Source organism: Eptatretus burgeri, chromosome 14 (assembly GCF_056783735.1).
Source record: "Eptatretus burgeri isolate ZD-2024b chromosome 14, Ebu_testis_v1, whole genome shotgun sequence".
Taxonomy (NCBI): domain Eukaryota; kingdom Metazoa; phylum Chordata; class Myxini; order Myxiniformes; family Myxinidae; genus Eptatretus; species Eptatretus burgeri.
In genome coordinates, this window is record NC_140974.1 from 32,945,461 (window position 1) to 32,971,445 (window position 25,985).

The window sequence follows — 25,985 nt, forward strand, 5'->3', positions numbered from 1 at the left end:
TGCTCGCCAAATTCGACCTACCTAAGTACCCACGCGGAGGGTAGACCGGGCGGTCGCACCTCGCCGCAGGTCGACTTCGGACACGGGCCACTTTAAGCGACCCGTTCCGTACTATCGGGATAACCGAGCGGTGTTATTCGTCGGCCTCGACGGTTCGATTAATTATCGGGCGTTTTAGCCCACGACCAACCCTTTACGTGAAGCAAGATGGAGATTCAATAGAGGAAAAGACGAAGCGAAGCGGGAAAACAGTTCAACAATAAGCACATTTATTTCGCGATGAACGGAAAGCACACATATACAATTCCACCAAAAGCACATGTAAAAGAAGAAGACAATGCAATATTACACAAAAAGCAAATGCAACAATGCAGATCTAACCGACTACCGGGCACACGGCAACACTTATACAATTTTACTTCACAGACGGCGCCGACAACACATATTCCCAAAGCAAAAGAAAAGAGAACCACCCTCCAGGATGAGGCGGGCCTGGGGCCGAGACTGGGTCGGGCCTACCGTCTGATGATGAGACGCAGAGCGGCGGTGGCGCCTCAACTCCACGGGCCTCGCGGACAGTGTCTGGTAGGGGGTGGGAAAGGGGCCCCCTTTGTCGCACTATCTCAGCGCGGGGGGGGGGGAAACAGGAGGGGGTTGCTGATGCTCGGGGGAAGGAGGATATCACCCTGTCTCGGGTCCCGCGGCGAGCGTCTCCTCCTCGACCTCGGTCGCGTTGCTGTCCTCTCCCTCTGCAGCTCCCGGCACCGACGCGAGCACCCCCTCGTCCGCCTTCGCCGCCGCTGCCTCTCCACAGCTCCGTCTACTCGCCCTCTCTGTCTCCTCTCTTGGCTCGTCCCAACTCTTCACTCTTGACTTCTCCCACTTCTTTCCAGCTCCACCGACGACTCTCTTGAACTCCGCACAACTGCTTTTACTGACGAACGCAGCCGTTTATATAAGCCCCGTGGCTTCGCTCTTTCACCCTTGACCCTTTGCCTCCGACCCTTCACCTCTCTAACTGGCTCCCCATTGGACCGATTAAAAGTGGGCGTGAATGCTTTTTGATCCATGAATTTGCATATAGCGTCCTCACTCCAACGCCCTGGAGGCGGGGCCAATTCGCCCCAGCTCGCCGATTGGACGAAACAAAAGTGGGCGTGAGTCGTTTTTGATCCGTTTTCTGCGGAAAGTCCGTGATGTTTTTGAATACGCTGCTCGGTGCGCGCCCTGCACGAGTCCAGTATCGGTGCCCACGAGTGGCGCGAGATGGTGTGGATGCGATGGTGGCGAGTTGTGACGGTAAAGGTCGTGGCGGTTGTGGTGAAGCGGCGTTGTGGTTGGTGGTTGTTGTTGTGAAGCGGAGTTGTGGTTGGTGGTCGTTGTTGTGAAGCGGCGTTGTGGTTGGTGGTTGTTGTTGTGAAGCGGCGTTGTGGTTGGTGGTCGTTGTTGTGAAGCCTTCTCCCAATCATCAGCAAGGTTATGGAATCCATCATTGCTTCAGACATGAAATCCTTCCTCTTCTCCAATGGCTTGATTTCCAATCATCAATTTGGTTTCAGACCAGGTCACTCTACCCTGGATATGCTGCTACTGCTCTCCCATCAATGGATGGAGGTCCTCAATGCCAGACAGGAAATCCGAGCCGTATCCCTGGACATATCACGTGCTTTTGACACAGTCTGGCACCCTGCCCTACTCACCAAACTCTCTTCCCATGGTATTCAAGGCCATCTCCACTCATGGCTCGCAGACTTCCTCTCCTGTCGCAGTCAACGTGCGGCCCTAAATGGAGTTCTTTCATCCCCTCTTCCTGTGCAGGCTGGAGTTCCTCAAGGTAGCGTTCTGGGCCCTGTTCTTTTTCTGGTTTTCATCAATGATCTCTCGGACTCTCTGGAAAATCCTCTATTTCTCTTTGCCGATGACTCCACCCTCTGCCGTACCATCTGTCATCCCTCAGACCGGCAAGCAGCAGCTTCTTCGCTCACTGCAGATCTGGATAAAATCACAAACTGGTCCAACACGTGGAACATGTCTTTCAATCCACACAAATCTCACACTCTCACTATGTCTCTTCGAAAGGACCGTTTACAAAACCCCCCATCCACTTTCTCAACAATCCTCTGGAAGAAGTCTTTTCTTTCAAGCTTCTGGGTCTCACTATCTGCCATGACCTTTCCTGGGAAAGTCACATTTCCAACCTTGCCTCAAAAGCCAGTCGCCGACTGGGAATCCTCCGTCGTGCGAAGTCCTTCCTCGGCCCTCTTGAGCTCCTGACTACTTACAAAGCTTTTGTCCGTAGCCTGATGGAGTACTGCTCTCCCCTCTGGGCTGGTGCTCCTGCCTCCCACCTTTCTCGACTTCACGCTGTCGAAACCAGGGCTTTTAAGATCATTGGCATCTCCCGCAATGAAGCTGAGTCTTTGGGCCTCTCACTCAATCACCGCAGGTTGGTCGGTGGTCTTTCTGTCTTCTACCGACTCCTCTCCAGCCTTGCCCCCCCTGCTCTCTCTGCGATTTGTCCCAACCACATTTCCACAGGGCACTCAAGGTCCGCCAACAACCCCCTTCTGGTAAAACTACCAAAATCACGAATCACTGCTCATCTTCACTCTTTCATTCCTCTTTTTCCCGCCTTTGGAATAAACTTCCTCACTCTATTCTTTCCCATTCTTCCCTCCAGGCTTTCAAAACAGCTGTTCACCACCACCTCTTATCTTCCCCCATCCAAATCCTCGATCTTTTCTACCCCCGATAATCCACCCAAGCCCACTTCCTTCAATTCTCCTGCTTTCCTTCCTGAAAGTCCCTGTAATGTCCATCTTCTCCTCGCCATGTTCCCCGTCCCATCCCCATCCCTCTCCCTTCCACAGTTCACCTGTGTCTGTTCCCCAATGTTTTGTCCCTTCCACTCCCACCCCTCTTGTCTCATGCCTCCTTGCTGTGAGTTGTGTGTTAGCTCTCATACGAGCCTCGACCAAGGTATACAAAAAAAAAAAAAAAAAAAAAAGTGGCATTGTGGTTGGTGGTTGTTGTTGTGAAGGTGGCGTTGTGGTTGGTGGTTGTTGTGTGATGGCTGTTGAGACGTGGTTGGTGGTGGTAATAATGGCGGCTGGTCCAAAATAAAGATAGTAAAAGAAAAACGGCTATCCTGAAGAGTCGCTGCACGCATGAATGACATTTATTACCTCTAGACAACGGGTTTGGGCCTAACTACACATATACTTACAGAGATATCTCACCGAAGGGACCTGAATGGTGGTTTGTGAATTTCGTCAACCACAACAATATAAATATATATATATATATATATATATATATATATATATGTATATATATGTATGTATATATATATATATGTATATATATGTATATATATATATATGTATATATATATATATATATGTATATATATATATATATATATATATATATATATATATATATATATATATATGTGTATATATATATATATATATGTATATGTATGTATATATATATGTATATATATATATATATATATATATATATATATATATATATTTACTCACATACAGTCATACACATACACATACACACATGCATGCATATTTAAACACACACACGTGAATCACCTCAACAAATTCCCAGAAAATCAATCCGACGCACATCCAGAGAACTGAGACTACCAACCACCATTGTACACAGGATTTTGTAAAAAAAAACCAAAAAAAACAAGCTTTATGCCTCTAAGGTGCAGATTTTGCAGGAACTGAAACCAAATGACGGACCCAAACTCAATGCATTTGCCTTGGAAATGGTGAGTTGCAGAGAGAATGATGAAGATTACCTGAAAAAGATCATGTTCACAGACGAAGCTTGCTTTCATGTTTGTGGGAAGGCCAACCAGCACAATTTGAGGATCTGGGGCTCTGAAAACCCCCGCGTGGTCATTGAACACATACACGACAGTCCAAAGGTCAATGTGTGGTGTGGCCTTCTCCATGACTGCTTGGTGGGCCCGTTTTTCTTTGTGGAGGATACAGTGACCTCAACAATTTACATGAACATGTTGGAATAATTCGCTTTCCCACGGATTGAAGACATGCAACCCAATATCACTTTTCAACAGGAAGTTGCTCCCCTTTATTGGTCCTTTGTTGTTTGAGCCGTCCTGAATGAAAAAATTCCAGTTCGCTGGATTGGCCGAGATGGACCAACTGCCTGGCTCCCACCATTACCAGACATAACCCCACTGATTTTTTTTTCTGTGGGAGGTTGTCAAAGATGTTGGCGACAACACCAAGGTGGCAACCCTAAAGGATCTTCATTCCTGGATCATATCTGCATGCATACTGGTGGGCGCAAACATGCTGAGCCAAACATGGCAATAACTCGTGTCCCACCTTGATGTCCTGCGCACGACAAACGGAGCTCACATTGAAGTGCGTTGATGATGTGCACAAAACTTTTTGAGTTTCTGTATAATATAAACCAAAGTGGATCATTGCATTGTTTGTGGTTCTCAATATATGAACAACCAAAGTTGTCTGGGTGATTTTGGAACACCCCTCTAAGTGTGTGTGTGTTTTTTTTTCCCCACCCGGCCCACTCATGTTAGAGAGCAGAGAGAGTAATTGGTTTCATGTTTGAATGCAATTTGCACTACAATTGGAATTCTAACTACAATTTATTATTTTGCAACAAGGAGTCATTGCAAACAATTCCCAAAACAATATGGCAAAATTAGTCTCTTGGTGAGTTCTTACATTAAAGGAATACTCTGAACCTTATGAAAGCTGACACAATTTGTAGTATAATTAGAACATCACTGCAGCCACATGTCTCAAATAAGCTACACACACTCAGGCAACCCATAACTGCGATGAAAAAAATAACCTCAATAGGGTTTGGTCCCAAATGTCAACCACTGCCATGAAACTTTCAACAGACAACACTAATTGGATGCTTTGCTTCAGCTTATGGCAAAAATTCACCATACAAACCATAATCCAACCCCTTGCAACTGGTCCAGTGGAGCCCAATGGCTTCCCTTCAGTCATGTTGAGGGGTGTTTGGCATCCTCACCATACCTGCCAAGTGGTGGTGGTTGAGGTGCGATCCCTTGAAAGAGCATCATGGTGTTCACGACAAGTTTTGAACGTTTCTGTCGCTATGAACTTATCCTGTACAAGTCACAACTTGATCGCACGGTGTGGGAATATCCACTGAGCAGCCGTGTCACCCAAGAAACCCACAAAGCAGTGAAGAAATTGGAGTGTATAACCACTCAATCAAATAGCCAGCTAACAACAAACAGGTTTGGTGCATCATATTATGTTTGAAAAAAGAGGTAGGAGCTTTTAAATAATGGACAGTTTTGTGAATTCTTACTTAAAATTTTGATCTATAACATTTCCTGTTAGCCACAGCCTGGAGCAAACAGATATGTTAAAATCTCAGAACAAGTAAGCAATAACTCATGCGAGCTATTCTAGTTGTATACAGACTGTTCTTACTCACACCCATTGACAGTTTGAATCGTTTCACAGTGACCAAAGGTGACCAGAGGTTTTTTGCAATAATAGTCTTCACAATGATCAGTGTGACAATAAATAAAGTACTGTATTGACAAGAATGACACTTAGTAGAGTACATACCTCCGCTTGGCTGAACAGTTTACATTTTGTATACCACTAACAGCGGGATCTGCATTCGGACCTGAACCAACATCTAATCACTTGTTCTTGTCACCGAACCAACTCATCCATCTAGTATTGTCATAATCTGTCCATAACTTTTTGAGATATCATGCCAAATATCGTTTTTATCCCTATTTCTCAATGGTGAAGAATCACTTTAAAAACTGGAGAGTTGATTAGCCCATGCAGTGTTTAGGTATATACAGGAGGGCTTTGCCGTTCGCAGGGGTTACATTCTTGAGAATCCCCGTGAACCATAAATCAGAAAACTTAGGGGGTAATGGGAATAGGGTTAGGGACGACAACTTTACACAGGTCAGGTCAGGTTTGGGAGCATGCGCCAGAACAGCACGTCTCAGCATCCACTTTCCACCGGTACTCCAGGGGTCTCCGTCTGGCCATCCCTCAGGCAGATTCCTCGCCCATCCCCATCTCCTTGAGATGATGATCAACCTGCTGAAACCACAAGGTACATGGTCGGCCCATTGTTCTCCTCCACTCACGAGGCTCCCTCACTGAGAGAATCTGGTGAGCAGGATAAGCGTCAGGAAAACGAGCCACATGTCCATACAGCTGCAGGTGACGCTCATGTACTATGCAGGTAATAAATCTCATTTGAGTCTCTCTCAGCAACCGCTCGTTGGACACAAAGTCCGACCAGCGATAGCGAAGGATTATCCAAAGAGACCTGGTACCAAAGGAATTAAGTCTCTGTCCCAGATCCATGGTCAGAGTCCAAGTCTCACATCTGTAAAGCAAGACTGGAAGCACCAAGAACCTGAAGACTCGGACTTTTATCCTCCTGCACAGGTACCGGCAGCGTCACACCCCATGATCCAGTGAATCCATGACTCCCCAGGCCTGGCCCAGATGTCTGTTGACCTCTGGCTCACAGCCAGCAGAGACATGAATATCACTGCCAAGGTATGTGAATCTCTCCGTGATCTCAACATCCTCACCATAAACAACTACAGATAGGACAGCAGCATCCAATATGTCATTGAAAGCCTGGGTTTTAGTGTAGACCCAGGAAACTCGTAATCCCAGAGGCTCCGACTCCTCATTTAGCATCTCGAGGGCCCCAAAAAGGATATCTGGAGTATCCGCAAAGATGACTACATCATCTGTGAAATCAAGGTCAGCGATCTTGATATTCCCAAACGATGCACCACAACTTGATCCCTCTGACATCACCCCCAGAATCCAGTCCATACAAGTGTTGAAAAGTGTGGGAGCCAGTACACACCCCCTGATGAACTCTAGTTACAACTGGAAATAAGTCAGAGATGGTATCACCACATCTCACAGCACTCTCAGTACCAGAGTATAGTTCAGACATCAGATCAATCAGTTTTGGTTTCATTCATGTTTGTCCTTCTTTTCTGTTCTCTCTTTTTTCGATACTAAAAGTGGCTTCAGCACTTAAACAAGTACTCCAACGCTGAGGTGATTCCCAAAAATAATGAATAATCGAACACAGGTTGTGACAGAAAGGTAAACAATTGATAATCTCATGTTTTAACATTGCGATTCACAAAGCGTTTGAAAATGTTATTCTCGTTTTTGGTGGCAATTTTTTTCGAGGTGAAAAGGGCGGCACTGCTTTTTCGGCGACCGGTTACATTTCGTTAAAAGATGAGTGATTATCTGTACCACGTTTATTCAGCATCGACGATAAATTGATGATGTGTGTGTTTTTGTGGAGTGTGAAACAACAAAATGATCGTCATGATCTCCTGAGTTGATCGGGCTAATTAACTACTAATAATCAGAAATTATTCCCAAGTTTTAAACGCACGTGATATTGAGGTGTATAAAACAGCTTAATAGGTCCTTCCACAGCATGGCCTTCTAATTACAAAATAAATAACAAAAATAATGATAAGCTATTAATTATTAATAATAATATTAACAACAATAATAATAGTAGTATAATTTGGCAATGATAATGACAAATGTATCATCCATCTAAGCCCGGCCTAAGCTCACCTGGGTTTGGTGAAAAGGTAAGCTAATGCTCAAACAGAACAGCAGGCAGGTTTGCTGCAAGGCCGTGAAGACCAATAAAATTTGGTCCAATGGACCAACGGGCCCACGAGTAAATAAAACGGTGTTTAGTCGAGTTGGTTAAACTGCTTTATAAACGCGATTTTAAAATCCAAACACATTGGGCCTTAGGAGGCGCCGTATCGCGGGAGTTTCGAGTGTGCTGGGACTCTGTGAGTGGTTGTGTGAGCGAGATCTGAATTACCAATGTGCCGACGTCGAACATGGCCACAGACCATGGTAAGAGTAGGTTGGGTGAATATTTTTCGAGTGTTATTTAGTTAGAAAGGAAGGACTCGGCTTTATTTCGATGGTCCACAGTCTCGGCACAAGGCGCTGCATCTCGGTGAATGCGAGGAACATCGATTTATTACGTCAGCTCACAGGTTTCTCGTGCGGATCACAGTAAATATGTTCAGGCTTTTACTAACAATGGCGTGGGTGGAAGGCCACCGTATATGCCTTCGTATTAAATAGACACCGCTGAAGGAGATTTTAAAAACCCCACGGTAGCTTTCAAAAAGAGCAAACCATTGTGTGCCGGTACTGTGGCCAAAGTCGTTGTGTGTGTGTGTGTGTGTGTGTGTGTGTGTGTGTGTGTGTGTGTGTGTGTGTGTGTGTGTGTGTGTGTGTGTGTAACCTGCCGTTGCTCTGGAGAAATTTGTGCAGTAATTTATAGTCTGTAAGTGTTGCGAATATTGTCTGCGGAACGCAGCTGAAATCGAGTATTGATGACCTCGGGATGACCCTGGCATGCCTTGGTAACAGCTCACTCAACCCTGCTTGCTACTTTCCCTTGTGCTCAGCTCAGTGAGGATATTCGGCTTGGAGACTGGATGAAAGAGAGAGATCATGCCTGGTTTGCTCTCTTTTATAGAGCCTGGGTGAGGGAGGAGCCAAAAAGTGTCTCAGGAGACCTGGCAGGTGTTACCGAGCTCCCCCATTGTAGCATAACCCTCGATCCACACCGTAGCTACGCCCCACCAGACTCCGTAGCTCCTCCTTCGCCGAGCAGTAACACAGTTTCCATCGGTAACATGCTGGCCAACAGTACCGGTGGTGGTCGTTGGTAACCTGGGCCTTGACCGATCCGATATGGAAATCCAGTTTATGATCCGCGTATTTATTTGGCCCGAACACTCAAAAGACAAAAAATAACCATAGGAGGCAAAAGAACCAGAGGACGCAAAAGACAAAAATAATAAAAGAGTGAAGGTGAGGAGTGATTCATGATTTTGGAAGCTTTACAGGAAGAGGGTTGCTGGCGGACCTTGAGCGCCTTGCGGAAATATGGTGGGGACATATTGCAGACAGAGCAGGGGGGGAGTGGGGGGGAGACCAGAGAGGAGACAGAAGAAGACAGAAAGACCACTGACCAGCCTGCGGTGAGAGAGTGAGAGGCCCAAAGACTCAGCCTCACCGTGGGAGAGCCCGATGATCCTAAATGCCTTGGTTTCCACAGCGTGAAGCCGAGAAAGTTGAGAGGCAGGAGCACCATCCCAGAGGGAAAAGCAGTACTCCATCAGGCTGGAGTACTGCTCTCCCCTCTTTCTCCTGCTATTCACTTTGTTATGATGCATTCTTGCTCTTCCACGAGCCTTAACCATGTATAGAAAAAAACTGTTTTCTGAAATGTTCGGAAAGATATGGATACCCTTACTCACACCCCTTCCCCCCATTTGCACCAATGTTGGAACAACGGTGAAGGGAATTTGGATATTGTGGAGCCATTGTGCCCCAAATTGTTCGTGTAGGGGTACGCACGCCCCCCCCCCCACCCATTGGGCTACTCTGCTCGCGAGCCATGTGAGACCGCACTGCACCATGTCATAATTTTAGAGTCACTGCTGCATGTGCCTTTGTTCTCCTCCCAGAACATAGATTAGTTAGAAGGGGTTTGTGGGCAATGGATGGAGAGATTAGCTTGGAGGGGTTTAGAGTGGCAGGAGACATCGACTACAATAAGGAATTAGCGGGGAAGCTTGGGTTGGAGTAGGGTAGAGCTGAAGCCAGACATCCTACCTGCTGCCACCGTGAGCTCCTGCCACCTCGGGCGACGACATCCATCTGCCAGCTCATTTCATGCTGTCGGTTACTCACCTGCCATCCAGCTTGTCTATCTAGCCATGCCACCCACCTGTTCAGTTTTGCCATGCCATTGTCCAGCCATGCCATTTCCTGTGCCACTTTTTCATGTGGGCCATAAAGGCCAGAAGTCGCCCATTGTGTCAAGGATACATGGGCCGAGTATCATTTGTATTGGGCCACAAAGGGCCATTGGTTTGCTCGTTGCTTATGTATTGGGCCAAATGGCTTGAAGTGGCAGCTTTGTTGGGAGGCGACATGTATTTTTGTGGGCTCTCCAGGTCAGTGGAGAAAAAAAAACCTCCAGTTGTGGAGAGGTCGTTTGGGCTAGGGGAGCACCATGTGCTGACAGGCCCTGCAGTCACCAAGGACACTTGAAGAGCCAGGACCCAGGTACCTAATAGACCACGTTGGGGGGAGGGGTCAGATTGACTTTGACGCATTCACGAGTTACAATACATATATGGACATTATGAGCATCAACATTTTACTAAAAGGCACTACTAATGTTTTATACTATTATAACAACGTTGACTGTTAATAATAGAACTTGTTTGGGTGAGAAGAAACCACGTTTGTCATTTAGCAATCTTTAATTCGCATTGATCAGAATCTTCAAAAACTCGTGATCACAACTCAAAGTCAACAACACATGAGCAGCTATGATATGTAAGCGTTGCAGGTATAATCCATCAGAATTACCGATCAAATGTAATTGATGACCCATTGTCAGGTGTCGCTCATCACTAACCTCAGGTGTTCCTCTCTACACATCCTTGAAGCTAAAACCCATTGTTTGCACTGCAGAATACACATCCATCAGGATTAACCGTGGGAGCGCCAATCGTCCCGAACACATGACAAATACAGGACACCTGTCGCGGTAATCCTCACCTGTGTCTCGTAAAATGCAAAGAACAAGAACAGATGATCGAGATGCTCTTTGAATGGTTTAATGCTTTTGTTTTGTTTGTTCATTCTCGCTCTGTTCGGCATATCAGGTTGCCGAGGCGGTTACATTGGCTCAGAGTTCCAATCCGGGATACTCGACCGATGGATGCAGGCATTTGTAATTGGGTCAGGATGCCGAAGAGAACTCGCCTGCTCTTCGCGAAAGACACGATAGGATCTTTGACGTCCACAAACTAATGCTGGCAGACGAAACACCGGTATGATAGTTTATAGCTGGCTCGGGATTCGAACCCAGGCAACAAAGCTTGGAGGACATTCTGACAGGCCCATATTGGTGGAGATCATAAACGAGTGGGCCCTCCGGAGAGAGTACCCCTTCTCGGCCCACCTTCGATGGGAAATGTGCACATTGTTGGAAATCCCGTTAATAATTTTTGTTATTTTTGAAAGAAATTTTATTGATCACAACACATCATACTCCAGATTATAAGATAATGGAAGATGGTTTGGAACACCAGCTACCACCGAAGGTGGTGATCTTTCTGCCTCATATCATGTCGATTTTGGAGTTTAAGCAATATCGACATTTGCTACATAAGGGTAAGATTATTAATTATTAGTATTACATCTACCGGCGAAGGTGCATGGAGGTGATTATGTGTTCACCCTTGTCTGTCTGTTTGTGTGTGAGCAGGACATCTCAAAAAGTTGTGGATGGATTCGGACGAAACTTAGTTGGACACGTTGGGCGTGTGACGAGGACGAATCGATTCAATTTTGGGTGAAGATGTGGAGACGGATCCGGCTACGAATTTTTTATTTATTTCCTCAGTCATTCTTCACCATTGAGGGATGGGGCCAGCAATTATATACGTACTTTGTATTGCATGATATTTGAAAAACGTTGTGGACGAGTTGTGATAAAACTTGGTGGATGAGTTGGGTAGGTGACAAGAACAAGGTGATTCGATTTTGGTTCAGGTCTGAATCCACATATGTCCTATCAGTGGGATATGTCCTATCAGATCCTATCAATGTCCTATCAGATATGTCCAATCCAGATAATACGTCCTATCAGATGTCCTACCAGTGGCCTGGTGGAGGTATGCCCTCTACCGAGTGCCCTTCTAGTTATTGAAGATCCGGCCGTGTGCAAGCATAGAAAGTGGACATAAATATCTTCCGTAAAAGACATATTTACCTTGAAGACCTGCCATGATAAACACACCATCCCCCCCTCCCCGCCAAATCCCACAATTATTGATGTAAAGTCGATAATTTTGAAAATGTTAATATTAACCGATGTAAAACACGCATGTGATCGGGTTCAATTTACCAGGTGGATGACAGGTGAACATCATCAGCGCAGACCTTTTACACAGCCCAACAGTTTCACTATTCTGCACAAGCTTGCTTCACTCATGTCCAGTTGGAGTGACAGTTGTCCATCAGTTACGCGTCAGTGTGCCATAACGACGTCGTTCACCTTTTCAACATTGACATCCGTCCGTGTTGATCGTGGCCTGCCACTGCGAGGGCAGTCACCTACATCGGCATGTTCAACTCATGCGGACGTTCTCCGCTCGGCGCATCGAGCAACTGTGCTGTGATCGACAGCATCGTCCCCATACGCCTTCTGTCGTCGCTTGTGGATGTTCCCAATGGTCTCCTTCTCAGACACCAAGAACACCATAACAACACGTTGCTCCTGATGGACATCCATGGGAGCATTCATGTTTGACGACTGCGACAGCAACACCACATGTGGGAAGACAATGTAATTGTCATATCACGAGGCGCGAAGGATGTACCTGTGCTGCAGATGAAATTACTCAAGTGCAGCATCTTCAATCAAATAAATAACTTTTATTGCAAAATAAATATACAGCTCCAGATCTCTTCATGATGATCACACGCTCGATGAATTGAAACAGAAAAACGTGTCAAGAAGAAAAGATTTTATGAAACTATAGAATTTATATTTATTGCACAAGTTTAAAAATCTTTGGTGCTCTGTCATTGAGCACAGTGACCTGTTCCAGGTCAGAGGTCGCGCGGGTCTTCAACCCACGACCTTCAGCGCAAAATTCCGACATTTCAAGTGCAAAATGTAAGTTAACAAAATAAACAAAACTACTGGATATGTTTAATTTAATGCACACGTCACAGGTCATCTGTTAAATATACATTGTATGATTACCGCACGGACATTTCGTGAACATCAGGACTGGCCAGTCTGGGTCGTGAACACTCGGACCAGGAGAACTCCTGCGGCCGACCCCCCAAGATGGTGGCGTGAATGGCGATCGTTAACGAAGACGTCCTTAGTTGTATCGCTTGGGTATTTCGAGGAAAGTCTCTCCTGTAGAATTTAATCACCTTCCTGCCCATGCGGATCCAGAATCCGAACTCGAATGTTTCTTTGTTCGGCCTCTCACTCAAAAAGCATTGTTCGACCTTAACGATGAGAGTATGAGACATGATGGTGTGTCAACGTCATCAGTTGTATTGTTACAACGAGTGGTTATCTGATTCTACCAAAACAAGCACTTAAGGAACATTACAAATATAAAAAGCATATCTGCGTACAGTAAAGCCAATTAACGAGCAAAGTCTCGACAACACCGCTGAACACCCCAACAACACCGGTCAACACCTCAACGACACCGGTCAACAACATCGGTCAACGCCTCAAGAACACCTGTAAACAACACAGTTCAATTCCTCAACACCAGTCAATGCCTCAACAACACCGGTCAATGCCTCAACAACACTTGTCAATGCCTCAACAACACCGGTCAATGCCTCAACAACACCTGTCAACAACACCGTTCAATGTCTCAACAACACTGGTCAATGCCTCAACAACACTGGTCAATGCCTCAACAACACTGGTCAATGACACCCGTTCAATGCCTCAACACCTGTCAACGCCTCAACAACACCTGTCAACAACACCGTTCAATGCGTCAACAACACTGGTCAACAACACCAGTCAACGCCTCAAGAACACCTGTAAACAACACAGTTCAATTCCTCAACACCAGTCAATGCTTCAACAACACCGGTCAATGCCTCAACAACACTTGTCAATGCCTCAACAACACCGGTCAACAACACCTGTAAACAACACAGTTCAATTCCTCAACACCAGTCAATGCTTCAACAACACTTGTCAATGCCTCAACAACACCTGTCAACAACACTGTTCAATGTCTCAACAACACTAGTCAATGCCTCAACAACACTGGTTAATGCCTCAACAACACTGGTCAATGCCTCAACAAAACCGTTCAACACCTGACCAACACCGGTCAATGCCTTAACAACACCGGTCAACGCCTCAAGAACACCTGCAAACAACACAGTTCAATTCCTCAACACCAGTCAATGCCTCAACAACACTGGTCAATGCCTCAACAACACCAGTCAATGCCTCAACAACACCGTTCAATGTCTCAACAACACTAGTCAATGCCTCAACAACACTGGTCAATGCCTCAACAAAACCGTTCAACGCCTGACCAACACCGGTCAACAACATCGGTCAACGCCTCAAGAACACCTGTAAACAACACAGTTCAATTCCTCAACACCAGTCAATGCCTCAACAACACCGTTCAATGTCTCAACAACACTAGTCAATGCCTCAACAACACTGGTCAATGCCTCAACAAAACCGTTCAACGCCTGACCAACACCGGTCAACAACATCGGTCAACGCCTCAAGAACACCTGTAAACAACACAGTTCAATTCCTCAACACCAGTCAATGCCTCAACAACACCGGTCAATGCCTCAACAACACTAGTCAATGCCTCAACAACACCGGTCAACGCCTCAACAACACCTGTCAACAACACCGTTCAATGTCTCAACAACACTGGTCAATGCCTCAACAACACTGGTCAATGCCTCAACAACACCGTTCAACACCTGACCAACACCGGTTAACGCCTTAACAACACCGCTCATAGTCTAAACAACAAAATTCAACATCTCCACAACACCACTGATCATCTCAACAAAATCTGCAAAACGGCTCCACAACACCACTCAACATCTCAAGAACATTGCTCAACATCTCTACAACACCACGACCACACTGGCACTGCTAAATGTCCCACTAAGCTGTCCCTCTATAACTTTGCCCAACCGATGTACAACACTGCTGAATGTTGGAGAAAAGATGCGTGTTAAGTTATGGGAAGTAGAGATAATGTGAAACAATTAAGGGTCAAAAAGATGAATGACTTACACTTTCCCTTTTGCCCTTGAGCCTTCGACTGATGTCACATCTCCTTTTCCCACCTTGAAATTGGTCACCTGCCGTTGCTCATTTCTCCACCGTCGGAGGACGCGTACAATCGGTGCTCGGATTTCTTTCGTTCTCAGGCCAAAGACGAGTGGGTTCACAATCAGAGGAATTGAGTTTATGATCAAAACAAACAGAAAATGAGCGTATTTGTTGCTGATAAAACCTCTGTTAAGAAATGATGTCACCATGATGGATAGAAAATGTGACAAGAAAAAGAAGAGCTGTGACAGGCAGGTGTGGAGAGCTTTCGAGCCAGTGTCTCTCATGCTGGCTTTGTGACATTTTCGGATGATGCAACACGTTGAAAATGCTGCGACAACAGCGCTGTGGCCCACAACCAGGTACAACACAGTACCTGTTACAATGTTTGGTGTTCGTTTGTTACTGCAAGCCGCTGTGCTCACCATGCCGTAGTAGCAAATGGCGTCGTTAATTACAACGACGGAGCTGCAGAATTTCAACCACATAGCTGCAACAACGAAAACTAGACCAAAAACCACTGCGAGAGACCAAACAACAGCAAGAGTCTTAAAAGGGCTGCTGCGTTTGGCAGTCCAATTCGCGTATGTGTACGGCCAAAATATGGCGCAGTGGCGATCGACGTACATCAAAGAAATCACAAGAAACTGGCCCATCAGGGCGACATGGAGGAAGAACATTTGGGTGAGGCAATCAGCAAACCTCATGAGCTTCGGTCCGACGGTCATGCTGTATGTGTACGAGGTCATTCCGGTCACTCCCCAAAAAGTATCGACCACCGATGCAACGGCGATATACGTAATCATGGGCTTGTCGAAGCAACGTAGAGTGCAGGCTGTTACAACAAGGCCATTCAGAAAAACGCCAAGGAAGACAAAGATACCAAAGGTCCACAGGATGGCGAAGGCAGTCGTGCTCCTTGGTAGATGTGACGGGTCGAGAAGAAACAAGTCTGGGCTGGAGACGAGTATCGATGTGTTTGTCCTCATGTCTGGATTTTTATTTTACAAGTACAGCTTTAAAGCAAAATATATGAATTTTAAACTCCTTTCTGATAAACCAACCGTTGATGACAATCAGATTTCAGGTTGACCGTAATGGGACAGCAAGTTAATATAAGGAGAATGAAGTTTTCTTCAGCTTTATGAATCTGATGTTGTCTGCACTTTGACAAGTCTCACAAAACATGAGTTAAAAGACCATACATTGTGATCAACGTTGGATCACAAGGAAGACCACTGAATTTGGCCATTTGATTGCAGGGACAATAAAAGTGGAGAATCGTTCATCGAAACGTGGCAACACATTTGGACCATTTCTGAATAACCTCAATCACAACCATCGGAAGGTCCAACTTTGTTAAACATGTCACAAAGACTGACCTTATGGTGGTTGAAAACAGGATGATGCTTCACAGAAGGTTCTTTGTGTTGAAAGTAAATTTTTATGGAAGTATTTAAATAGAAAATGAATTCTCTGATGGGAGCGACAATAATCATTTGTAATTCCTCAAGACCTGTCTAATTATGGGGAAATATGGTCATTAATATCAACTGTCTTACAGATAATGTCTAAATCGAAACTATCTCAGGTGTGCATGAAGTTATTTTCCAAATTACGAGGTGAAATTTACTTTAAATGATATCCCATCTGCAACATCCATCGCCAACAATCTTCATCTTTTTTGCAGAGCTTGTCCCTGGGGGTTTGGGGAGGGTGAGGGGGAGGGGGAGTGAGTTGGGATGTAAGAAGAAACGAATGGGGAGCGAGCACAGAAGGAACGATTGCTGTGTGTGCGTGTGCGTGTGTGTGTGTGTGTGTGTGTGTGTGTGTGTGTGTGTGTGTGTGTGTGTGTGTGTGTGTGTGTGTGTGTGTGTGTGTGTGTGTGTGTGTGTGTGTGTGTGTGTGTGTGTGGGCAACAGCAGGTAATGACAGCTGGTCCAGCAGGTCATCCCGGGCAGCATCGCTGAGTGATGACAATATCACAAACTGTCCAGGATGGAAGTAGCTCTGCCAAAACGGCGGCGATTCAGGCTCGGTAGTCTGGATGTGGGATCAATGGAGGGGAGTGGAGTGGAGTGAAGTCAGGTGGTGGAGATGATTCAGAAAACAAGGTGAGAAGTGTTGTGTGTGCAGCAGACCAGATGGAATGAGGACACGGCCAGGATGTTGGGAGTAGGATACAAGATGTTACACACAGGAGGAGATGGAAAAAGTAATGGAGTTGGAATCATAGTTTCAGAGGAGAGTAGCCAGAAGGTGGTGAGAGTGGAGAGATGGGAGGATCTCAACAACAATGCTCAACATCTGCACAACACCACTAAATGGCTCTACAACAAATCAACACATCTTAACAATACTCAACATCCCCAAAAACACCACTAAATGGCTCTACAACAAATCAACACATCTTAACAATACTCAACATCCCCAAAAACACCACTAAATGGCTCTACAACAAATCAAAACATCTGAACAATGCTCCCCATCCCCAAAACACCACTAAATGGCTATACAACAATGATAAACATCTCAGCAATGCTCAACACCCCCAAAACACCACTAAATGGCGAAACAACAATATTAAACATCTCAACAATGCTCAACATCTCCACAACACCACTAAATGGCTGTACAACAATGTTAAACATCTCAACAATGCTCAACATCCCAAAAACACCACTAAATGGCTCTACAACAAATCAAAACATGTTAACAATGCTCACCATCCCCAAAACACCACTAAATGGCAATACAACAATGATAAACATCTCAGCAATGGTCAACATCCCCAAAACACCACTAAATGGCTGTACAACAATGTTAAACATCTCAACAATGCTCAACATCCCAAAAACACCACTAAATGGCTCTACAACAAATCAAAACATGTTAACAATGCTCACCATCCCCAAAACACCACTAAATGGCTATACAACAATGATAAACATCTCAGCAATGGTCAACATCCCCAAAACACCACTAAATGGCGAAACAACAATGTTAAACATCTCAACAATGCTCAACATCTCAACGACACCACTGAATATCTCAACAACACTGCAAATGACTCCACAACACTGACAAACATTTCAACGAGCTGACAGGATGGTCAAGAGGTATTCAAACTCACCGCTAAGCTGTCGAGCCTGGGTTTGTTTTGAATTCTGACCAAGTTATAAACTGTCATCCTGGTGTTTCACAGGCAGGGCGATTCATTAATGTGTGCACCATCCCTCGGATGGATGTTAAACAGTCGTCCCATCTGCTGGCATTCGTTGCTGGACGTTAAAGATCGCACCGTGTCCTTCATAAAGACTTGGCAAGCTATCACCGGCATCAAGAACAAATTACAAATTCCTGTTCGAACCAGCACAGGGCATTGCATAAATGGCACTGCACAGCCACAAGCTCAGCCAATTATACCACCTCGCAGCCTTGTGCTGCATAAGGATGAAAAATAAATCAAGAAGAATGTCTTAACAACACCGCTCAACAACACCACTCAACATCTCAACAACACCACTCAACATCTCAACAACACCACTCAATGTTTCAACAACACCAATCAATGTCTCACCAACAACCCCCAACATCTCAACAACCCTCAAAATGTCAACAACACTGCTCATCAACAATGATCAATGACTCAACACCACCACTAAGTGGCTCTACAACACTGCTCAACATCTCCACAACACAACTCATCATCTGAACCACACTGCTCAATGACTCGACAACACCACTCAAAATCTCAACGGGCTGACAGGATGGCATAGAGGCACGCACACTCGCCTCAGAGCTGTTTCGCCTGGGTTTGATTCCTGACCCAGCTATAAACGGTCATCCTGGTGTTTCTCAGGGAAGGACATTCATCAATGTGTGTACCGTACCTCGGATGGGTGTTAAATTGCACGTCCCGTCTACTGGTATTAGTTGGTGAACGTTAAAGATCCCATTCTGTTCTTCACAAAGAGTTTGTGAGCTATTGCTGGCACCAAGAACAAATTACAAATTTCTGGCCAAACCACAGAAGGCATTGCATCAGAAACTCAGCCACACTCTCACCAATGATGCCACCATGCAGGCTTGAGCTACATATGAACGAAGAAGAAGTCCAGTAGAACATCTCAACTGCTCACCAACACATCTAAATCGCCTGACAACACAACACCGATTGACAGCTCAGCAACATCAATACCACACTAGCCCTGCTAAACGTCGCACAAAGCTGTCCCTCTATAAATGTGCCCAACCTGTGTACAACACTGCTGAATGTTGCAGCAAAAATGTGTGTTACCTGATGGGTAATGCAGATGGCATGTAATGATTAAGGGTCAAAAAGATGAATGACTTACATTTTCTCTTTTGCCCTTGAGCCTTTGACTGATGTCACATCAACTTTCCCCAGGTTACAATCGGTCACCTGCCGTTGCTCATTTCTCCACCGTCGGAGGACGCGTACAATGGGTGCGCGGATTTCTTTCGTTCTCAGGCCAAAGACGAGTAGGTTTGCAATCAGAGGAATCGAGTTTACGAGCAGAATAAGCACAAAATGAGCGTATTTGTTGCTGATAAAACCTCTGTTAAGAAATGATGTCACCATGACGGATAGGAAATGGGACAAGAAGAAGACGAGCTGTGACAGGCAGGTGTGGAGAGCTTTCGAGCCAGTGTCTCTCATGCTGGCTTTGCGACATTTTTGGATGACGCAACACGTTGAAAATGCTGCGACAACGGCGCTGTGGCCCACAACCAGGTACAACACAGTACCTGTTGCAATGTTTGGTGTTCGATTGTCACTGCAAGCCGCTGTGCTCACCATGCCGTAGTAGCAAATGGCATCGCTAATTACGACGACGGAACTGCAGAATTTCAACCACATAGCTGCAACAACGAAAACTAGACCAAAAACCACTGCGAAAGACCAAACAACAGCAAGAGTCTTAAAATGGCTGTTGCGTTTGGCAGTCCAATTCGCGTATGTGTACGGCCAAAATATGGCGCAATGGCGATCGACGTACATCAGAGAAATCACAAGAAACTGGCCCATCAGGGCGACATGGAGGAAGAACATTTGGGTGAGGCAATCAGCAAACCTCATGAGCTTCGGTCCGACGGTCATGCTGTATGTGTACGAGGTCATTCCGGTCACTCCCCAAAAAGTATCGACCACCGATGCAACGGCGATATACGTAACCATGGGCTTGTCGAAGCAACGTAGAGTGCAGGCTGTTACAACAAGGCCATTCAGAAAAACGCCAAGGAAGACAAAGATACCAAAGGTCCACAGGATGGCGAAGGCAGTCGTGCTCCTTGGTAGATGTGATGGGTCTAGAAGAAACAAGTCTGGGCTGGAGATGAGTATCGATGTGTTTGTCCTCATGTCTGGATTTTTATTTTACAAGTACAGCTTTGAAGCAAAATATATGAATTTTAAACTCCTTTCTGATAAACCAACCGTTGATGACAATCAGATTTCAGGTTGACCGTAATGGGACAGCAAGTTAATATAAGGAGAATGAAGTTTTCTTCAGCTTTATGAATCTGATGTCTGCACTTTGACAAGTCTCACAAAAAGTCTGTTAAAAGACCATACATTGTGATCAACGTTGGATCACAAGGAAGACCATTGAATTTGGCCATTTGATTGCAGGGACAATAAAAGTGGAGAATCGTTCATCGAAACGTGGCAACACATTTGGACCATTTCTGAATAACCTCAATCACAACCATCGGAAGGTCCAACTTTGTTAAACACGTCACAAAGACTGACCTTATGGTGGTTGAAAACAGGATGATGCTACACAGAAGGTTCTTTGTGTAAAAAGTAAAATTTTAAAGAGGAATTAAATAGAAAATGAATTCTCTGATGGGAGCAACAATAATCATTTATAATTACTCAAGACTTGTCTAATTAGGAGAAAATGTGGTCATTACCATCAAATGTCTGACAGTAAATTATATTCCATTTTCACTATCCGTTGTCACCCATCTTCATCTCTTTTCCAGTGCCACTTTGGGGTGGAGGGGGAGGAGGGGAAGCAGGAATTAAAGGTGAGAATTGAAGTGGGGGAGAGGCAAGATGAGGGGGTGGTTGGAGCTAGTTAGGAAGGGAGAGGAAAGGAATAAGATGGGAATGGGCAGAGAGGAAGCGGAGAAGGATGGAACTACGGTGTGTGTGTGTGTGTGTGTGTGTGTGTGTGTGTGTGTGTGTGTGTGTGTGTGTGTGTGTGTGTGTGTGTGTGTGTGTGTCGGTCGTTGATTGTTATCTCCATAATTCGGGTTTCAGAAAGTGGAACATTCTTTCCAGGACTCGAAGTATCCACCTCCGTTTCAGTAAGCGATCATGATTCATGGACCAATTTGTGAAATATTTTTGTTCTCAAAGTTTTGCTCTTTTGAGGATCATCAACGAGCCCTGGAAAGCTTCCAACGGCAGTTCATTTGTAGTAATATTCCCAGGGATGGTTTTTAAAGATCTCTGTAATGTTCCTTTTTAATCATTCCCATTGCTCCAACAATCTATGATACAATTTCGGCACTCTTCAACTTCCAGGATCTTTTCACTTCATTTTGAGATCTTGGTATTTGGTCATTTTTTGAGTTCTGCGTTGTTTAGGCCAACATCGCTGAGTAGATCAGATTAGATAAGATAAGGGAGCATGCGCCGGAGCAGTGTGTCGTTGCATCCACTATCCACCAGTACTCCAGGGGTCTCCATCTGGCCATCCCCCAGGTAGATGACCGGCCCATCCCCATCTCCTTGAGATGATTATCAATCTGCTGCAACCAAGCAGCACGTGGTTGGCCCATTGGTCATATCCACGCATGAGGTTCCCTCGCTGAGAGAATCTGGTAAGCAGGATCAGCATCAGGAAAACGAGCAATATATCAGGAAACAAAATAAAATAAAAGAATTGATATATATATATATATATATATATATATATATATATATATATATATATATATATATACATATATATATATATATATATATATATAGATATATATATACACATATATATATATAAATATATATATATATACATATATATATATATATATACACATATATATATATATATATATATATATATATATATATATATATATATATATATATATATATATATATATATATATATATATTGTTGCGGATTCGCGCCCGCCGGCGTGCGAACGGCCACGTAACTCGAATCGCGGAACGTCGCCCACCGGACGGACAATCCCGTCGTGACCCTCTCGGACTAACGCCGGGAACTAGTCACGGATGGACCTTTCGGCCTCACCACGATCGTGCCAATCGGCCCCCGCGTGGGATAGGGTTGCTCGCCAAATTCGACCTACCGAAGTACCCACACGGAGGGTAGACCGGGCGACCGCACCTCGCCGCAGGTCGACTTCGGACACGGGCCACTTTAAGCGACCCGTTCCGTACTATCGGGATAACCGAGCGGTGTTATCGTCAACCTGGACGGTTCGATTAATTATCGGGCGTTGTAGCCCACGACCAACCCTTTACGTGAAGCAAGATGGAGAGTCAATAAAGGAAAAGACGAAGCGAAACGGGAAAACAGTTCAACATAAAGCACATTTATTTCGCGATGAACGGAAAGCACACATATACAATTACACCAAAAGCAAATGTAAAAGAAGAAGAAGAAACACACAATAATGCACAAAAATCAAATGTAAAAGCAAAAGACAATGCAGAGCTAACCGACTACCGAGCACACGGCAACACTTATACAGTTTTACTTCACAGACGGCGCCGACAACACATATACTCAAAGCAAAAGAAAAAGGGACCACTCTCCACTATGAGGGGGCAGACGGCCTGGGGCCGAGACCACGTCGAGCCTACCCGTCTGGTGATGAGCCGCAAAATGGCGCTGGCGCCCCGTCTCCGCGGGCCTCGCTGGGACTGCCTGGTATGGGGTGGGAACGGGGCCCCCTTCTCGCACTATCTCAGCGCGGGGGGAAACAGGAGGGGGGTTGTTGATGCTCGGGGGAGGGAGGATATCTCCCTGTCTCGGGTCCCGCGACGAGCGTCTCCACCACGACCTCGGTCGCGTTGCCGGCCTCTCCCCTCCGCAGCTCCCCGACTCTGACACGAGCACCCCCTCGACCGCCTTCGCCGCCGCCACCTCTCCAACTCTCCACAGCTCCGTCCAACTGCCTTCTCTGACTCCTCTCTTGACTGGCTCTTCCCAACTCAACTCCGAACTGCACTTGACTGACGAGCGAACGCGGCCCTTTATAGCCCCCGGGGCCTCGCTCCTTCGCCTTCGACCCTTTACCTTCGACCCTTCACCTCTGGCTGGCTCCCCATTGGACCGAGGAAAAGTGGGCGTGAATGCTTTTTGATCCATGAATTTGCATATAGCGATATTACTCCAACGCACCTGGAGGCGGGGCCAAATCGCCCCACGCTCGCCGATAGGATGGAACAGAAGTGGGCGTGAGTCGTTTTTGATCCGTTTTCTTCGGAAAGGCTGTGATGTTTCTGCACACGCTGCTCGGTGCGCGCCCTGCACGAGTCCAGTATCGGTGCCCACAAGCGGCGCGGAAATGGCGGTGATGCGATGGTTGCGAGGGCGAGTTGTGACGGTAAAGGTCGTGGCTGTTGGCGTTGTTGTTGGTGGTTGTTGTGTGATGGCTGTTGAGACGTGGTTGGTGGTGGTAGTAATGGCGGCTGGTCCAAAATAAAGATAGTAAAAGAAAAACGGCTATCTAGAGGGGTCGCAGCCCGAATGGATGACATTTATTCCCTCTAAACAACGGGTTTGGGCCTAACTACACATATACTTACAGAGATATCTCACCTAAGGGACCTGAATGGTGGTTTGCGAATTTCGTCAACCACAACACTACCCCCTCCCCTTTTTACAGACTCGTCCCGAGTCGTCAAATTTTCGTGTGCCATCATGTGTAGTTTTCCCCTGGTACATTTTACCTACGGATCCCTGAGTGCGACATTCATGGTATTCGTGTCCCCAAAATAAATAACCTGAGGGCTGAGTAACTACCTAAACAAACTCACTCACACGGACGACTGAAATAAAATTGCCGGCGCTAAGACAGACATGCCGGGGGCGCACTCATATTTACAGTACATCTTAACCTTAACTTACGAATTTTACACTAAACCATGGCCCAGGATCAATGGACTCTGCAAAAAGAAAGCAGTTAGCAGGGAGCCAGGCTGCTCGCATGCAGTCTCTGGCTCAAACAATGCAGGTGACAGGGAACGTGGCCGGCTGCTCACACGCAGTCCAAGGCCTTCCCTTTTGAACTGAACGCAGTGAACCGCAACGGTGCATGGGCTGCACAAACGCAGTCTCCGTGCCAGCTCAAGTGGCACACGCAATGAACACAATGAATGGATGGATGAATGGTTTGAACTGAACGCAGTGAACCACAACGGTGCATGGGCTGCACAAACGCAGTCTCCGTGCCAGCTCAAGTGGCACACGCAATGAACACAACGAATGGATGGATGAATGGTTTGAACTGAACGCAAACACGGTGCACGGGCCGCCACTGCAGGCCCGTGTTGTAGCTGCCAACAGGGCAGTTCTTGCAGCTTGCAAACTGTTGCTTTTACGATGATCCCGGCGCGCATGGAAATGAACAGGGGGGGGGGGCAAAGCAAAATTGAACGGGGCTGGTGAACGTGGGCAGTGGGAATGGCATGGCAAAGGCAGCAGGCAAACACAGCCCGCAGAAGAAGGCCGCTGCAGGCAAACCCAGCCGGCAGATGAACTGGCCGGCACAGGCCTTGAAGCACAGCAGCTGCAGACGATCCAGCCGGCACAGGCCTTGCAGCACAGCAGCTGCAGACAATCCGACCGGCACAGGCCTTGCAGCACAGCAGCTGCAGACGATCCAGCCGGCACAGGCCTTGCAGCACAACAACAGCTGCCGATGAAGTGGGCCGGCCTTTGCCTTGCAGCAACGCAGCCAGCAGATGAAGCTGGCCAGCCTTTGCCGTTCAGTGGAGGTTGGTGGAGGGAGTGCGGTGGTGCTGGCCACTCGGAAGGCGGGCTCGGACCTACCCTACGGTCTCCCTCCCAACCTATCGCCTTTGCCTGTCACTGTCTATACCCACTCCCTTAATTTGTCAAACCCCAATTTAGCCCCAACTTATTTTTTTATTTTTACTTCCCCACTATAAATCGTCCCCTAACCCCCTTTATCGTCTTTGTTCGGCTAACCTATCCTGTCACCTAGCCTACGCCCAACCCCTAGTTCCCTTCCCGGAGGGGAATAAGGGAGAGCTAACGTCCTGTGCCGAGGCCCAACGAAGCCTCAGGATGGCCTCCCCAGACTTCAGCGATCCAACCCAAAGTGGGTCCAGCGGCTCACAATGAGAGCGAGGGGATGGATGGTGCGGAGGGGTACACTTCCTAATCTACCCTAACCATTTAACTGTTAAACTACCCCGGGGCTTTCAACAAGCGCCTCGCGCTTAAACTATTGGTTCTAACAACCCAGATTCCCGTCGCCAGTGTTGGTGTCCTCACAATTTCGGGCCTCGCCCCCCAATTTTCTCTCCGTGCCCTCACACGGTCTCATGGCTGGGACACGTGGCTCCCTTTGGCAGGCACGACCCTCTGCCGATTCTCCCGCTATGGCACCCCCGGGCACTACACTGCCTCCGAGCCTACCAGCTCCCTAAACACCGGGGAGTGCCCTCCATGGCACCTCCCCTGAAACGCACACGTGGCAGGCTGGCTTCCCAGGCCCCTTTCCGAGGGTCACCCGTGCCCACTACACTGCCCACGCGGCTAATGGCGCCCCGGGCCCCCGCACCAAGCAGGCGCACCCGTGCCCACTACGCTATCCCGGCCCCCCATGGGCCTTGGCCTACCACGGCCGACTAGCCTGGTGCCCGGGGTACCCACTCAGCGATACTCACCTTTCGCAGCCACGCACCCAGCCCGTCAACAGGGCTCCTG

The 25,985-nt window shown here is 46.6% G+C and overlaps 2 protein-coding genes across 10 annotated transcripts in view; both read right to left on the reverse strand.

Moving 5' to 3' along the window:
- Positions 1–7,954, reverse strand: part of LOC147012928 (olfactory receptor 52P1-like) — a 47,286-nt gene extending 39,332 nt beyond the window's left edge. Inside the window, exons 1-2 of one of the 2 annotated variants that reach the window (XR_015051120.1) lie at positions 7,668–7,954; positions 3,769–4,391 (exon numbers count right to left, since the gene is read on the reverse strand). The gene's annotated coding sequence lies outside the window, so the exon portion shown is untranslated. Of the gene's footprint in view, positions 1–3,768; positions 4,392–7,667 lie in introns of those variants that run through there. The other variant, XR_015051119.1, reaches the window with a different exon arrangement.
- Positions 7,955–9,740: 1,786 nt separating this feature from the next.
- On the reverse strand, positions 9,741–19,896 carry LOC147012929 (olfactory receptor 52P1-like). Of its 8 annotated transcripts, none has more exons than XR_015051110.1 (4): positions 19,087–19,357; positions 14,980–17,061; positions 12,922–13,178; positions 9,741–12,465 (listed from the first exon to the last, which is right to left on the reverse strand). XR_015051110.1 is itself a non-coding variant. In XM_085854289.1 (4 exons), the coding sequence occupies exons 1-4, from the start codon at positions 19,841–19,843 to the stop codon at positions 12,453–12,455; spliced, it is 828 nt and encodes a 275-aa protein (XP_085710415.1). In that variant the 5' UTR covers positions 19,844–19,896; the 3' UTR covers positions 9,741–12,452. The 8 variants fall into 8 exon arrangements, 6 of the variants coding, with proteins under 6 accessions (XP_085710415.1, XP_085710416.1, XP_085710414.1 ...); XM_085854289.1 differs by lacking the exon at positions 14,980–17,061 and adding an exon at positions 19,377–19,896 and having other exon boundaries at positions 19,087–19,177; XM_085854286.1 differs by lacking the exon at positions 9,741–12,465 and adding an exon at positions 19,377–19,896 and having other exon boundaries at positions 12,483–13,178; positions 19,087–19,177.
- Between the last annotated feature and the right edge of the window lie 6,089 nt (positions 19,897–25,985).